This window comes from Diabrotica undecimpunctata, chromosome 8 (assembly GCF_040954645.1).
Source record: "Diabrotica undecimpunctata isolate CICGRU chromosome 8, icDiaUnde3, whole genome shotgun sequence".
Taxonomy (NCBI): Eukaryota; Metazoa; Arthropoda; class Insecta; order Coleoptera; family Chrysomelidae; genus Diabrotica; species Diabrotica undecimpunctata.
In genome coordinates this window covers 107,440,900-107,456,753 of record NC_092810.1, presented here as the reverse complement: position 1 = coordinate 107,456,753, position 15,854 = coordinate 107,440,900, and the positions used below count along the sequence as shown (strand labels likewise).

The 15,854-nt window shown below is 33.0% G+C and overlaps 1 protein-coding gene across 3 annotated transcripts in view; it reads right to left on the bottom strand.

The window, feature by feature from the left end:
* Positions 1-730: 730 nt before the first annotated feature.
* Positions 731-15,854, bottom strand: part of LOC140447820 (trace amine-associated receptor 1) — an 832,360-nt gene continuing 817,236 nt past the window's right edge. For all 3 annotated transcript variants that reach the window (XM_072540699.1, XM_072540701.1, XM_072540700.1), the window contains one exon: positions 731-1,219. In XM_072540699.1, the coding sequence (XP_072396800.1) occupies positions 950-1,219 (270 nt within the window). In that variant the 3' untranslated portion in view covers positions 731-949. The remainder of the gene's footprint in view (positions 1,220-15,854) is intronic.

Here is a 15,854-nt window from a genome sequence, read left to right as displayed (position 1 = left end):
TAGGATTACTTACAATTTTTCTGACTGTGAATAATAGTTTTTTAGTCAAAGTTGCCGTTTCGTGTAAGGCTTCGTTACTGTCCATGTTTTTTTTGACAAGAGTTTGAAAAACATTAGCAATAATTTGTTTTGCATCAGTAGATAAATGTATTCATTGGCGGTGTTCAGGTTCTAATACTTGATTGAGATCACCTCCTTGTCGATTTGCTTCCGGTTAATTAACTGGTGAAATTGCCCTATTATCCTCTGGACTTCAGGGACGCCACATTGTTTCATACAATAAAGGTAAACTTGACTACGTGGATTCACCGGCAAGTGTACACACTCCAAAATAATAAACACTTTTATAAGAATACTCAACTAATTTTTTGCACAAACAGAATTACTATAGACTACTAGCACAAACTAATAATGATTAATAAAAGAATACAATAATTACGGGAAATTTGTATGTTTATAAAAAGAGTTTTTTGACATTACTCTTGAATGATAATATTTGATCTGATTATATGTACTAACCTACAGTTGCCTTGGCTATATGCCGGTCCTGTCAGCTTGGATAGCTGTGATAATTATACAACAATATAGTATTTACAAGGGATTATTCAGTTTTGCAACTGTTATTAAAATAACTTTTATAATGAGACACTAAATTTCTGGACACAGTATACATTGGGTTGTTAAATTTGCGTTATTCATTTATTTGGCTGGAAGATATATAAAAACTAAATTAAACGAATCATAAATTTATTTCTTTATCGAAAGGAAGCTACCATTCATTGTCTACACTATTGTAATAAACGTTTACTTAATAATAAATCGGTCTATAAATTTATACAAAAAGTTGACCACACACAATAATTTATTTCGAAACGATGGCAGTCTCGCACGAACTTCCCATACTCTCACGAGCCATCAGGTTAAAAGTTTGTGTGGTCTTATCCGATTTTCATAAATCCGGAGTATTGAATATCCTCATTTCTTGCAAGCCATTGCAAGTTTCCATATGCGGATGCGAGTACGATCTCTGCAGGGCGTGCAGAGAGGTCGACGAGAGGGTTCGTTCGAGGATTTCACCCCAGTATTTCTCGGAGAGACCGTCGAAATCACAGCCCTGTGTGTGCCCCATGATACCGTCGATATTGCTGCAGCAATGGGGTTGGTGTTGGAAGTTTTGGAAAGAATCTTGCTTTTGATTATTCGGTTTCTTGCAAATAAACTGCAAATAAATACATATATTATTAAATATTTTACTCTATTAGAACCAATTTAATAATAGAAACTTATAAATCAAATATCGTCAGTGAAAAGTGTAAACCTGCTATCTCCATTTGACCTAACTTTACAAGGAGACAGTAAAAACTTAATAAAAAAATTGAAAGTAGATTCTAGGAAACAATCAATCCATTTTATAACAAATATGCAAAAGGACCACATTTTAGAATATTAGTAACATAAGAATAAGTGCTGCACTGTTTATTTATTTAAAAAAGTGGAGATAGCAGGATTTCTTAACCACAACTTATCAAATGTTAGGGAGTTAGCAGCATACGATGTAACATTCTATAGTTAGCCTGAATTGTTAATTTGTCTTATTTTGTGTATATTATGTTGTGTAAGATGTAAGTAGGTGTCTAAGAATAAAAACACAATAATATTTGTATGTTTAATGTAATTCAATAAATTTTACATAGGGTAAAGGTTTAAAGGTATATTATCATAGTAAACATGGTAATCGGCTGGCAAAGTACGTTTAATAGACTGCAAATCATTATATTTCCGGGTTGTTATGGGCAATCTATTTTCATGTAATTATATCAAGTCATCGAATTGTTTGTGAATAATATTACATTTTCTCTGTGGCAAATTATTCCAAGGATCACTAAATTGCACTTTATAAAAAATATCGCATTGAGGTGTATATTTTAGGGCTTTAATATCTGTCACCTTTAAATCACCGTTAACTTGCCCAGGTCGAATCGTCTCGTCAGTCATTACGTCATTAAAATTTTTGAAAATTGGCAATGAAGAATAGAGAATACAATACAGAAGTGGCATCACGTACATGCTTTTCAATTGTAGAATGCATACTATCTGCTTCCATTTGAATATGGCCAGGTTCCAAATATTTTTGTTCAATAGTGATGTTATTAGTGACAGCTAAATTTAGTAAAGCATTTGCCATAACGGCATTACGATTCTGGTAAAGAACATCCCAGAGGTACTTTTCAGTGCGTCATTAATTATGACGTCATAGAATGAATTAGGTGTGTCGAGAATTATTTCATATAATTATTGAAGAATCTGACATATGCCAGGATCGTACTTAGCCACAGGTGAAAAGCTTGTGGAATTACTAGTATTTTTATTGCAAGGTCATCTGAGTAGATTTGATTATTACAAATTATGATAAGATATATGTTTTTTGTAATGGGGATAATCCCGTATATTAATAAAAATAAAAAGTAAACAATATTGTTTATTAAATTTATAAATATGGAAATATTTAAAATCGACGACAAAATGGTTCATTTATTGAATTTTTGTATCTTCTTCTTCTCAAGGCACTCTGGCGTCAGGGCGTCGAAAGTTGGCAATCATCACAGCGATTTTTAATTTTAAGACCGCGGCTCTAAATAAGGCGTTATTACATGAGTTACATCTCCTTCCTATGGATCTTTTTCTCCGGATTTTCCTTGCATAATGACCTGGAGTATTAGATATTTATCTCCTCTCATCACATGACCCATATATCCCACTTTTCTCCTCTTAATTTTTAGCACTTCTCTTTCCTTATGAATGCGTCACATTACCTCAACGTTGGTTATTCCATCTACCCATGAGATCTCTAGTACTCTTCGGTACATCCGCATCTCGAATGCCTTTAGTCTCCTCACGTCAATTTTCTTTAATGTCCACGCTTCCATACCGTATTATAATAAGGATAGCACATATCACCTCAGCAGTCATATTTTTAACTTAAGGTTTAAGTTTCTACAGCAGAGAAGACTCTGTATTCTTGTAAATGCGCTTCTGGCCTGTTCGATTCTGATTCGTATTTCTTGAGAGCTGTCATTGTTTTCATTAATAGCTGTATATAGGTATTTGAATTCTCTTACTATTTCAATAGGCTGATTCTGTACATATATCTCACGAATGTCCTGAGTTGTCTTTGTTATTATCATATATTTCTTGCTCTGTTGAGTGATGGTCCATATTGTTCTTCGCTTACTGCGGTTACCTAATTAAGAAGTATCTGTAGGTCTTCATGTAATTCGGCTAAAAGAACTGTATCATCAGCGTATCTCAGGTTATTTATGATCATGTCATTAATTCTAATGCCTACATTTCGTTAATCCATTGCCTTACTTAATATGTCTTCCGAGTATATATTAAATAATACTGGTGAATGTATACACCCTTGTCGAACAACTCTTTGTACTTCTATTTCTTCTGATGTTATGTCTTCTATTCTAACTACTGCTTTTTGGCCATAGTAAAAGTTACACAAAAAACACTGTTTTCAAAAATTTATTAGGTAACTTATAAATTAATTACAGAAATAAAATATAATTCTAATCATAAAAACTATTTATTTACTAATTCGTAATAATAATAGTTTATTAAAAACACTGAAAAGTAGAATTTGAATATCAAATGTGTAATATAAAATTATAGAAAAATACTGCCAGTGGAGAGTTTCCTTAAAGATATATCCTTAGACGAATTCATGGTGAAATAGTTTGGCCATAACCTAGCAAAACATTAATTAGAGAAGAAATTTCTAACGCCTCAGCAACACGCTGAAATAAACAGTACATAAAACAATTTTATTTTCAGGGTAATAAAATACCTAATTATTAATTAAATACTTCACGAACAGCAGAAATTGGTAATAATGTTTGTCCAGCTTTCTTTTCCAATTGAAAATATCTAAGTAATTTTAATATTAGTACTTGTTCTTTTTCCGTATATCTTGTCATCTTGGCCTTACACAAATACAAATAAACACCCAATACTATGTAAAAGTACTGACCTGAACGACAGCCGTCACTTGCTGTTCAACACTTCGAAAGAATGGCCAGCATGGACGAAGTTTTACGTCCTGTCAGTAATAGGCGTATTTGATTGGCTAGAGAAAGCGCGCATTTAAATATCAACGAATCAAACGTAGGTTAGGAAAGAACCGCTTATGTATGTAAGCTTATTCTAACACTGCAATATAGTTCTGTTTAATCACGGAACTACCGCTTTTTCCGTCACACCCAACTTAATGCATTAGAAAGAAATCGAAAAACTGTGACGCACTGAAAAGTACCTCTGGGATGTTCTATAGCTGCAGCCATCAGTGTATAAAATTATTTTGGCGCCGTCATGTAGAGCACTTGGTATAACTGATTCTTTTAGAAAATATACCCAAATTGAAGCAAATTCTTAAATTCTTCTGCATTTAAACTACCTTCAGTTTCATTCCACAGGAAACAGAAACCGTCATAATCGATTAAATTATAGAAGCATAAGTTGTGAACTTGTAGTTTTGTTCTGTAGTACCTTCGATTTTGGTGCCAAAACAACCGCCTGCAAGTCTACAGTGAAAACATAAGCTTCTTCTTCTTTGTCCTTCTCCTTTTCCTGTCTAGCTTCTCTTTTTCTCATTTTATGTGCCGTATATTCTGTTTCGCAAACACTTCCTACCTTCAAACCAGTACATTTTTCACATTCGTCTTTTTTTGGACGGAATAGAGAAATGTTAGGCATGTCTAGAGCCTGGTTAAAATATGTCCTGGAAAGCGGTTTTATATTCTGTTTCTGACAATGGTCTGCTACATAAAACTTATAAAGTGACTATTTTGAGGACCATTCAGGCAGAAGGTACTTTTGAGACGATGAAGCTCGACAGTAATGAGATTTCATTACTGGCAATGCATCTAAAAAGGCATTTAGATGTTGTTTCTCCGTTTTAAATGGTTTTGTATGATTTTCGTTCATTGCCGCTGGCTTTGGTGGACTTGTAATGTCCATATTCCCATTATGTTTCCAATTGAGAACTGTCCATCTTCCTAGGCATAATGTGTTCAAGTACATGGTTCTACAAACTCGAATGTTAATATCATTAATTCTGAGATGGTAAAATAGTGACTGGGATCTTCTAGAAATCAGTGTATTTTTGCGATCTCTGTGTCTTTGCGTAGGGGCGGCTGTGACTGTGTTATTCACATAAACTTTTCTCTCTCCCCAGGTTAATTTCGTCCAAAAGTGTTCAAAAATACTTTTGCGTTTATCCTCCGTTACTTGCATGCATTTCAAAAGTTTGGATGCTTTATCAGTACAACAACATCTTGTCTTCATCTGCCTAGCTTCCTTTATTGTTTCATAAGCCCATTTTTGATCAACCTTTTGGCGACCCAAATATCTTTGTCCTTTTTCTCGTCTATTTTTGTTCTGCTCACTGAACCAGCTATTTTTATTTACTTGGAACTGCCTTTTTCTAGATTTACTTTTCTGAGGTAAACTTTCAGAATCGGAACTGGAACTGGAGTCAGAATAGGGTACCAAATTGCCGCGGTGGCTTGAATTACTCATTGTATTTTCATTTTCACTTATAAGACATACCTGAATTTCTCTATCAGTCTTCTCGTTGTGTTCTACGTATGGAACATTTATTACCTCAATGTCAATATTGTCAACAATAGCTAGATTTTCTGTAAAATGAGTTTGACTATTGTTTTGCAGGTCATTACTACCTAATACTACTCCTGATATAATAAGATTGCTGCCGGTCGAATTAGCAGCAAGGCAGTTGACGTCTTCGGAATTAAAAGTTGACGGTTCTTCCATTTTTTCTACCATTGATATGATCCTCTTTGAATGAGTGTTGAAAGACATCTATAAGGTAAAAAAGTACGACTATAAATACAAATGGTAAACATCTTAAAGCATAATTATTTAACAAACAGATTAAAGCCTTTCAACATAAAAAATATAACATAAAAAACGTTATCTACGATTTAAATATGAATAGCAATAATTATAGATGAAGCGCCTGAACTAATAGCGCCAAAATTTTAACTTAATCATGACGCCAATGAGAATTGGCGCCAATTTTCGTATTATGATTTAAATTAAATTTAAAGATATTTATTTAACAAAAACAATTATGTAATACATTAAACATACATACCTTTAAATATTGGTAACGAAAGAACTTCCAAGTAATAAAAAATCTAAACAAAACGTTAACAAAATCAGCCGACGTACTTGTACTTTATATGTTCTAACCAAACTACTGGAGATAGCAGTATTTCCGTGACAAGTTAAGAATGTGCGGAGTTAGCAGGAAATACTGAGGCGAATTAATTCACTTATTTGAATTTTAATGGAGATGAAAGTTTTTATGATTATGTAGAATTTTTTTCTCTTTTTAATTATGTCAAAATCACAAAATCACCCAAAAGTGGAGATAGCAGGTTTACACTTTTCAGCGATATCTAAAATCGTACTTTTTTACTGAAAATATCTATCTATATATAAAGGTTTAGCCACATAAAAAGCTGCAGGCTAAAATTTTAAAACATTTATTCGATTTTGTGAAAATGCTAAAAGAGGCGTCAAAAAGTATCAGTTTATTAAAAGTGTTACACCTGGTAAAAGCTTAACTTAATGCCTATGTTTTGATAGATATAATTTAAAAATTTTTCCGTCACATCAAAAACTACATTAAAACGCAATTTGCATTATCGTGGCTGATACGCAATTTGCAACATAAATAAAAAACTTTCTTAAGTGTAACGTAAATAAAATAAACTAAAAAATAGAAAAAACTAAATTTTAAATTGATCAGTTTACTTATCAACCTAAATTATTTAATTAAATGTTCAAAATGATATCCACCAACGTCCATACAATTATAAAGTCGCTGTTAAAAATTAAGACAAATATTTTGTAGTATTTCAGGGGTTACTAGAATACATTCATGTACTATTCGTCGCCTTAGTTCTTCCAATAAAGCGGAATGGTATTGTAAACTATGTTTTTAAATAATGCCATAAAATGAAGTTCAGGGGAGTTAAATCGGAGAATCATGCTGGCCATTTCGACACCTATATCAATAAAATTGTAACTCTACTTACAATTTTTTTCAACTATGGTTTAAATAACATCTTTTATCCTATATTATGTAAATATAAAGTTATTCAACAAAATAATTTCATTGTAAGTGCAAATTTTAAATCAACTGGTGGAAAAAACGTTGTAACCAAACCACATATTGAAAAATTTTATTATTAATGAATATTTTTTACAAAAACATTGTAACTTTGTATACAATGTTTTTCTAGAAAAAATTATTGAGTAAGTTTTTACAACTTCATTGTAAGTTGTGATACAAGAAAGCAAGGTAGTAAAACATTACTATAAATACCAATTAAGTCAATTTACCAGGCTCTTCTAATCAGGAAAATGGCAGACAAGAAGTAAATTCTTATTAACTGCTGAGCATAGTGAGTATGTCTTAATTCTTAAAAACTCGCGTGAAAATACTAGTTTAGAATTTGGAACAAAAATAACAACACCTACCATGCGGTCCATATGTATGGAATAAATTCATTTTTGGCGTTATTATGTACTATCTGAAAAAAACCTGAAACAGGTCGATTTTTATTCTTAAATTGACAATTTACTGTATGAACGTATTATCCCCTTCCAGCACCCCCTTTGAATTATAAGCACCCCCTCGAAAATTTTAAATAATAAAGGGGGTCGTGTGGCACATTGTTAAAAAGGTATTTTAGTCATCTATTTAGAAATATAAAGTTTTTTTAAGTTTGGTGCAACCATAACTGAGAACATTGATTTTTAAGATGTAAAATTTTGATAATGTGTCTATCACAAAACTTAGGTTGAATGAAGATAATAAAGTAATTTGGAATTCTCGCACAACATTTTGTACGACCCCGGGGGTTATTTCGTTAATTTCTTCCGTTATCCTAACTTTTAATACAGCAATACTGTTTTGTCTATTAAAATATACTTTAGATTTTAAATAACCCCATAAGAAGTAATCGAGAGGAGTCAAATCGGGGATCTAGCCAGCCATTCGATCGTTCCACGTCTTCCAATCCACCTATTGGGGAAAACCTCGTTTAAATAATTTCTAACTATACGTGCAAAATACGGAAGAGCTCTGTCTTGTTGGTAGTAAATAGATCGATCTATCTTATTTGGATGATTGACATCACGAAAAAATCTTCGTAATGTAGGCACTAAAAAGTTAATCAAAAAATCTAGATAAACCTCACCATCAACTCTGTCCTCAAAATAATAAGGACCAATAATTTTATTGTTAATGATACCAGCCCAAATGTTAATTTTTTTTCGGATACTGCGTGAGTCTCACACACCCAGTGAGGATTTTCTCTGAGTTTGTTAACCGTTCCGTTTAAATGCAACGTCGCTTCATCAGAAAAAACTATTTTGTTTATGAACTGCAAATCTGCATTCATTCTGTCCATCATCATTTCACAGAATTCTTGCCTTCTATCGGGATCATCTTCATTTAACTCCTGAACCAACTGAACATTGTAAGGGTGGTATTTTTCTTTATGCAAAACTCTCAAAATAGATGATTTACTTACATTATTGACGGCGGCCAGTTTTCGAGTTGTCTTATGCGGATTTTCCTCAATCTCTAGAAGTACATCTACCTTTTTTTTATCAGTAAATTTAACATTTCTACCTGGTTTTTCAATATTTTTTGCACGTCCAGTATAACGAAACTTCTTTTTAATTTTTCTAACTGTAGACTGCGAAACTTGTTGACCAGGGTATTTATTATTAAACATTTCACAAACCTCCTTTTGAGTTCTTGTTTTATTACCAAAACTAATCATAATTAAAATGTCTATTCTTTGAGTCTCGGACAAATGAGCCATAATTAAATTTAATACGCACACAAATATTATACTGACGTCTTTTAGTAACTTTAAATATCTAAATGTCAGCAGCCTACTAGATTCATATCAATTGTTTATTTGGGTTTTTGACTAATATTTTATTATCTTCAAAGTTTTTTCCATAATGTTTAGCAGAACAGATACGAAAATACCTGATTATTTCTAAAGTATATTTTAATAGACCAGGCAATATTGTGGATTTAAAAGTTAGGATAACGGAAGAAACTAACAAAATAACCCCCGAGGTCATGCAAAATGTTGTACGAGAATTTCAAAATTGCCTCGGTTATTGTCAAGAAGTGAATAATGGTGGTCAAGTTGAACATTTAATTTAATTGTAAAAATCAATTTTCTCAGTTATGAATAAACAAACTCAAACAACTTTATATTGCTGAACAGAGGACTAAAATCCCTTTCTAACAAGGTGCCACACGACCCTCTTTGTTATTTAAAATTTTCGAGGGGGTATTTATAATTCAAAGGGGGTGCTGATAATTCAAAGGGGGTGCTAGAAGAGGATAATATTTTCATACAGTAAATTGTCAATTTAAGAATAAAAATCGACCTTTTTCAGGTTTTTTTCAGATAGTACATAATAACGCCAAAAATGAATTTATTCCATACATATGGATCGCATGGTATATCATTTCCGACAGTACTAACTACTGATAAAAATAAGGTATCAAATGTTCGCAGCGCATTACATACTTAAGATACATCGACAGCGGAAACTTCTACATGCACCAAAGGTACAAGTTGATCATTAAATACATATGTTAAAAAAAACAATACCCAAAGAAAAAAAATCTCGGACTGGAGAGGCAAAGGGATCCAAGTGTTTGAAAAATGAATATCTTAAAAAAACTGTGGAACTGTGGCCAAGAATATACTAGTAAAACTAGAAAATTAACGAAAATAAGCGAAGTGGGACCTAGATGTAACGATAAATGTGATAAAAAATGTAAATCGAAATTATCTAAAAAAAATTTTTTTTTTTTTATTTTTTTATTTTTTGAACCTATTCTCTATCCTTCCATTGTTGGATGTAGGTCTCCCCCAGTTCTCTCCATCTTTCCCTATCTTGATCTGTTCTCTGCCATGTGGGACGTCCTTGTTTCCTGATGTCATCTTTCCACCTCATTTGTGGTCTGCCTCTTGATCTCTTTGCATTGTATGGACGCCACTTTCCGATGGCATTGTTCCATCGTCCGTCTTGGAGACGTTCATTGTGTCCAGCCCATTTCCATTTCAGTTTGCTGCTTGTTCTATCGCGTCTACTGTCTTTGTTCTGGTTCTGATCCACTGGTTACGTTTTCTATCTTTAAGTGATATACCCAACATTTGTCTCTCCATCGCTCTTTGTGCCTTCCTTATCCTATCCAAATTGGCCTGTGTAAATGTTCATGTCTGTGCTCCGTAGGTGAGCACCGGTATTATACAGGAGTTATATACCTTGCTTCGTAAGTATAGAGGGATTGTTTGATTTTTTAGAACGTAAGAAAGTTTGCCGAACGCTGCCCATCCCATTCTTACTCGTCTGGATATTTCGGCTGTTTGATTTTCTCTGTTAGCTCTGATTGCTTGTCCTAGATATATATACTCATTTACCTGTTCTATTTTTTCTGTTTGTATTTTTATTGCTTCTTGGTCTTCCGTGTTTGTCATTACTTTTGTTTTGTTGAAGTTAATTTTTAGGCCTTTTTGCAGTGATTTTTCATGAAGTTCATTCAGCATTAATTCTAGTTCTTGTCGTTCCGAGGAGATCAGGAGTATATCATCCGCATATCTAAGGTGATTTAGGTACTTTTTGTTAATACATATTCCTCTGTTTTCCCAATCTGTTGATTTTATTATATCTTCGAGGGTCAAGGTAAACAGTTTAGGTGAAATTATATCGCCTTGTCGGACTCCTCGTTTAACTTTTATATTATCCGTTATTAATTTGTCGTCCAGAATTACGGTCATGGTTGCGTTTTGGTAAATATCATGTATCAATTGTCGGTATCTTGAATCTATGCTACTATTGACCAGAGCTTCTTCCACCGCCCAGTGTTCAATGTTGTCGAAAGCCTTTTCATAATCTACGAATGCTAAGTACAGCGGAAGGTTGTATTCATTGGTTTTCTCAATTAAGATTTTAAGCGCATGTAGATGGTCGATTGTGCTGTATCCTTTCCTGAATCCGGCCTGTTCCACTGGTTGGTAGTTATCAAGTTTATAGGTTAGTCGGTTGTTTATTATTCTTGTAAAGGTTTTATATAGTTGTGACAAAAGGGAAATAGGACGGTAGTTGTTTAGGTCTATTCGGTCTCCTTTCTTATGTATTAAGATTGTGTTGGCATTTCTCCATTGTTTAGGTATTTTACCTTCAAACAAACATTTGTTGAACAGTATTTTTAGCATTTTTTTTATCGTGTCTCCTCCTTCTTTTAGCAGTTCCGCCAGTATTTTGTCCTCACCGGCCGCTTTATTTCTTTTCATGTCGTTTATGGATTTTTCGATTTCATGTTCAGTTATTTCTGGTAATATCTCTGAGCCAACATTTTGTATTTTCCTCAAGAGATTCTGTTTAGATGATAGTGGTGGAAAAAAAATAGACTCAATTTATTTAATAATTTTTGGGAAATAGCTAATCATGTCAAACAGGGAGAATATTTACGTAGATATGTTCTCAGACAAGAGAGAAAGGTTGCACAGTTAAAAGAGACCAGAAGAAACTGAACATACGAATATACTTTGCAGTTAACAGAACACGGAAGTTTAAAAAAAACATTTTTGGACACTTAACAGAACAGGTATGTGGTTAAGATATGAGTGGTCGCCATAAGAACACTGCAAACGCAGTAGATGAAAATATTAAAAATTCCATTCGTGCGCATATAAATTCTTTTCCAGCAAAAGAATCTCACTAAGCATAAAAAGAACAACTAAGATGTGTTTTTAAGGAGTCTTTAACGTTTCCCAAATTGTTTTCACTGTATGATGATAGAATCAATCAATCAATGAATGATAGAGAATCACACATGCGACAAGCCAGCCACTAAAAGCACATATTCAATACTGAGTTTAATATCGGCCTTTTGCACCAAAAAAAATCAGTGTCTTGCTTGTAATCTGCATAACACTAAAGCAGAGAAAGATCTGGCATTATTACAGGCATATGCTGAAGACCTATACATGAGTTAAATAAAATGACCAAAGACAGAGATCTTTGAAGACGGATAATACACAACATTATGATGATCCCTACACTCTCTACGGGGGCGAGGATTGAAGAAAGAGAGAAAAAGAGAGAGATATTGCAATCAAATTATTGCACGTGAAATCAAAAATCGTGATAAAAAGGTTTCTACGAAAACAGCAACAATTTTAACTTCCTGCTTTGATTTGCAAAAAATATTAACTACACCCCAATCACAGGTATTATTGTTTTTTTATAAAAGGAAGTTTAAAGTGTATAATTTTACTATCTTTGATATTGGATCTGCTGAAGGTTCTTCTTCTTCTCTTAGCACTACAACCCGGGGTGGGTTTTAGCGCACTGCACAACTTGCTTCCATCTTGAACGGTCGTCCATATTAGTTGGGTCAGTGGGTAGTTCCATTGTTCTTAGATCTGACCATATATTGTCTCTCTATCGCATTCGTGGACGTCCTAAGGCCCTTCTTCCTGTGGGGGCTTCCTCCCAAATTAACTTGGCAAGGTGGTTATTAGGGAGTTTATGTACATGGCCAGCCCATCTTAGACGTTGGGATTTAATCTCTTGGACTATATCGCTCGCTCTATACATTTGCTTGACCTCAGCATTTGTTCTCATTCGGTATTGGTTGCTATTAATGTCGTGATAAGGCCCAAAGATTCTTCTGAGGATTTTCCTCTCAAAACATCTAAGTTTTCTTTCAGTTTCTTTGGTCAGGGTCCACGTCTCACACCCATACATGACCACCAGTCTAATCACCGTTTTATATATTCTAATCTTTGATGTTCGTGTTAGGCTTTTAGATTTAATAGTATTGTGGAGGCTGTACATACATCTGTTTGCTGCCTGAATTTTGCCTTTAATCTCTTCCGCGATATCGCTATCTGCAGTGGTTGTTGCTCCGAGATATTTGCTGAAGGTTATTGTTATGCAAATATTATAAACTGTTTTATAATTTGTAAATGCTCATTTTTAATAAATAAATCTAACAGATATTATTTTATTTACTTCTTGTTAGTATGTATGATGTGAATTCTTAAATACTTGTTTGAGTAAAAAAATCACGTTAAGGTAAAATTAATAAAAAAACTAATAATAATCTCTTTATTTTGATTTATATGCACCTCAACGAAACATACTTTGTTGCTGTAATATCATTACATCTTACAGTCCACCCATCTAAGCTTTTTTCGTTTCTTCCTTTCCGACGAATTGCCTTCGCAATGTTTAGTAGGGGTCATTGTCTAATGCTTCCTCGATATTAAGAAATGTACCCAATATTGCCCCCTGGTTTTCCAGAACGTACTCCACCCATGTACGAGATAATTCAGCGTCGTTCCCTTGGAGAATTCTGCTTTATACGCATACTATCCCTGATGTATTGAACTTTCAACCAATGCACTATTTCTAATGTGTCTATCGATGAGTTGTTTTAGAGTCTTCGGTAAAGTAACATCAGACTTATTGGATCAGGTACTTAGTTTTTTCCTGCCCTGTTTTGCCAGTTTTGGGTATACACATGTGATATAAATGTCGATTACGGTATGGCGATCTTTGTGGTTTTTTTAGTCTAGGTCTCTAAAATTATTTTTGTTGTATAATTATTTAATTTTTTGTATTTTTTCCTACTTTTCATGTTTTTTTGAGTCAAGCTTTTTTAATTAAGAGCTTCTTTAAATTAAATTATTTTTTTTTCTAAAATGATTTGGGCATTTTTATACAGTGTGACCCATTTAGATTGGAAACACCTCTATAATTTTAACCAAATTTTTTTTTAATGTCATGTAATAAAAGGTCTATTGCGGGACAAAATATGAAATGTTTAGTTAAATTTGCAGGGCATTCTACGATACTTTTTCTTCGTCGAAAATGTAGAATTTGTATTAGCGATTTTTTTATTAAAAAAATTTCTACGTCACTGGATTTAGAGTGGCTTCAAACAGCTATGACAAAAAATTATATTAAGATATATTTATTAATAACAAACTTATGACAACTTAAAATTTTAAAACTCACTAAGAAAAAAACACTCTGTATTAACGTTAAAAAAACACTCTGTATTAACATAAACATGGAAACATAATTTTAGTTTAAATCCTAGTTGCCTCTACCAATCCACCATCTAATTGGATACATTTGTCGTAGCGTTTATGAATATTTCTAATTAAATTTCTTAGTTTTTGGGGAGTAATTTCTGCACATGCTTGTCGAATTCTTGCACGAAGTTCGTTTACGTCTCTTGCACGGGTTTGGTAAACTTTTTGTTTGATAACTCCCCAGAGAAGGAAGTCTAAAATTGTGAGATCTGGAGATCTGGGTGGCCAATCTATCAACGGACTACCCCGGCCTATCCAACGGTTCGGAAAATTTTCATTTAGCCATTGCTTCACGGTTCTGGCGTAATGAACACAACACGCATCTAACTGGGTATACAAATTTAACCGTTCATTAATTGGGAGCTCATAAATAGCATCCCACAAGTCGGTGTTTAAAAATTCTAAAAAGTTCTGTGAGTTCAAGTTTTCTTCAAAAAAGAAAGGACCAATAACTCGCTCGTTCAGTATACCACACCAGACATTGATTTTTTGAGAATACTGGCTTTTACAGTTTATTACCCAATGGGGATTATCTGTTGTCCAATAGCGACAAGTTTGTGATGATACTACTCCATTTGTAGTGAAAGTGGCTTCGTCAGTAAACAACACGTTTTTTAGAAAATTTATATTGTTTAAATATTCCCCTTGGACCCTTAAACAATATTCTAAACGTTTTGCTTCGTCGCCTTCTTGTAATGTGTGTAAGAATTTTGGTTTGAAAGGTTTAATATTATTTACCTTAAGACATCGCCGAATACTCTCTCGAGGCACATTCAAATATAAACTGGCATTCCTTATAAACTGGCATTCCTTAAACTGGCATTTGGGTTCTTTCTAAAATGATCTAAAATGATTTGATCATTTCCTCTTCTTCTTTGTAACTGGTTATTTTTTATTAATCATATTCATTAAATATTCTATTTATTTTGTTTCCGTACCGCAGCTAATATTAGGACGATCCACATGTCTGTCATTAAATAAATATTGTACAAACTTCCCTGCCACTTCTATCGTTATCTCCCAAAAGACGTATAATTTCAATTTTTTCTCTCAAACTTAATCTTGCAGCCATGGCACAAAATATTATTAAAAGAATTTGAAGTAAATATTGTTGCAGATATTATGCATAAATTTATGCTAGCACTGAAATTTGTATGACACAAATAATGTCAAACAGTAATATCGTTGTCATGGCAACTGAGATTTAAGTTGTAGCATGTAAAGTTAATAATAATGTAAGTGCGTTACTTGCATTAAAGTTTTATGCTATTTTAAACATTTTTTTGTCTAGTAGTGGTTTATTATTAAAATTATTTGAAAAATAATTAGTTTTATGGTTATCTGTTGATACAGGGTGTTCTTTTTTGACTCGTAGCTTAGTGAGTTTTAAAATTTTAAGTTTTCATAACTTGGTTATTAATAAATATATTTTAATGAAATTTTTGTCATAGCTATTTGAAGCCACTCTAAATCCAGTGGCGTAGAAATTTTTTCAATAAAAAAATCGCTAATACAAATTCTCCATTTTCGACGAAGAAAAAGTATCGTAGAATGCCCTGAAAATTTAACTAAATATTTCATATTATGTTCCGCGATAGACCTTTTATT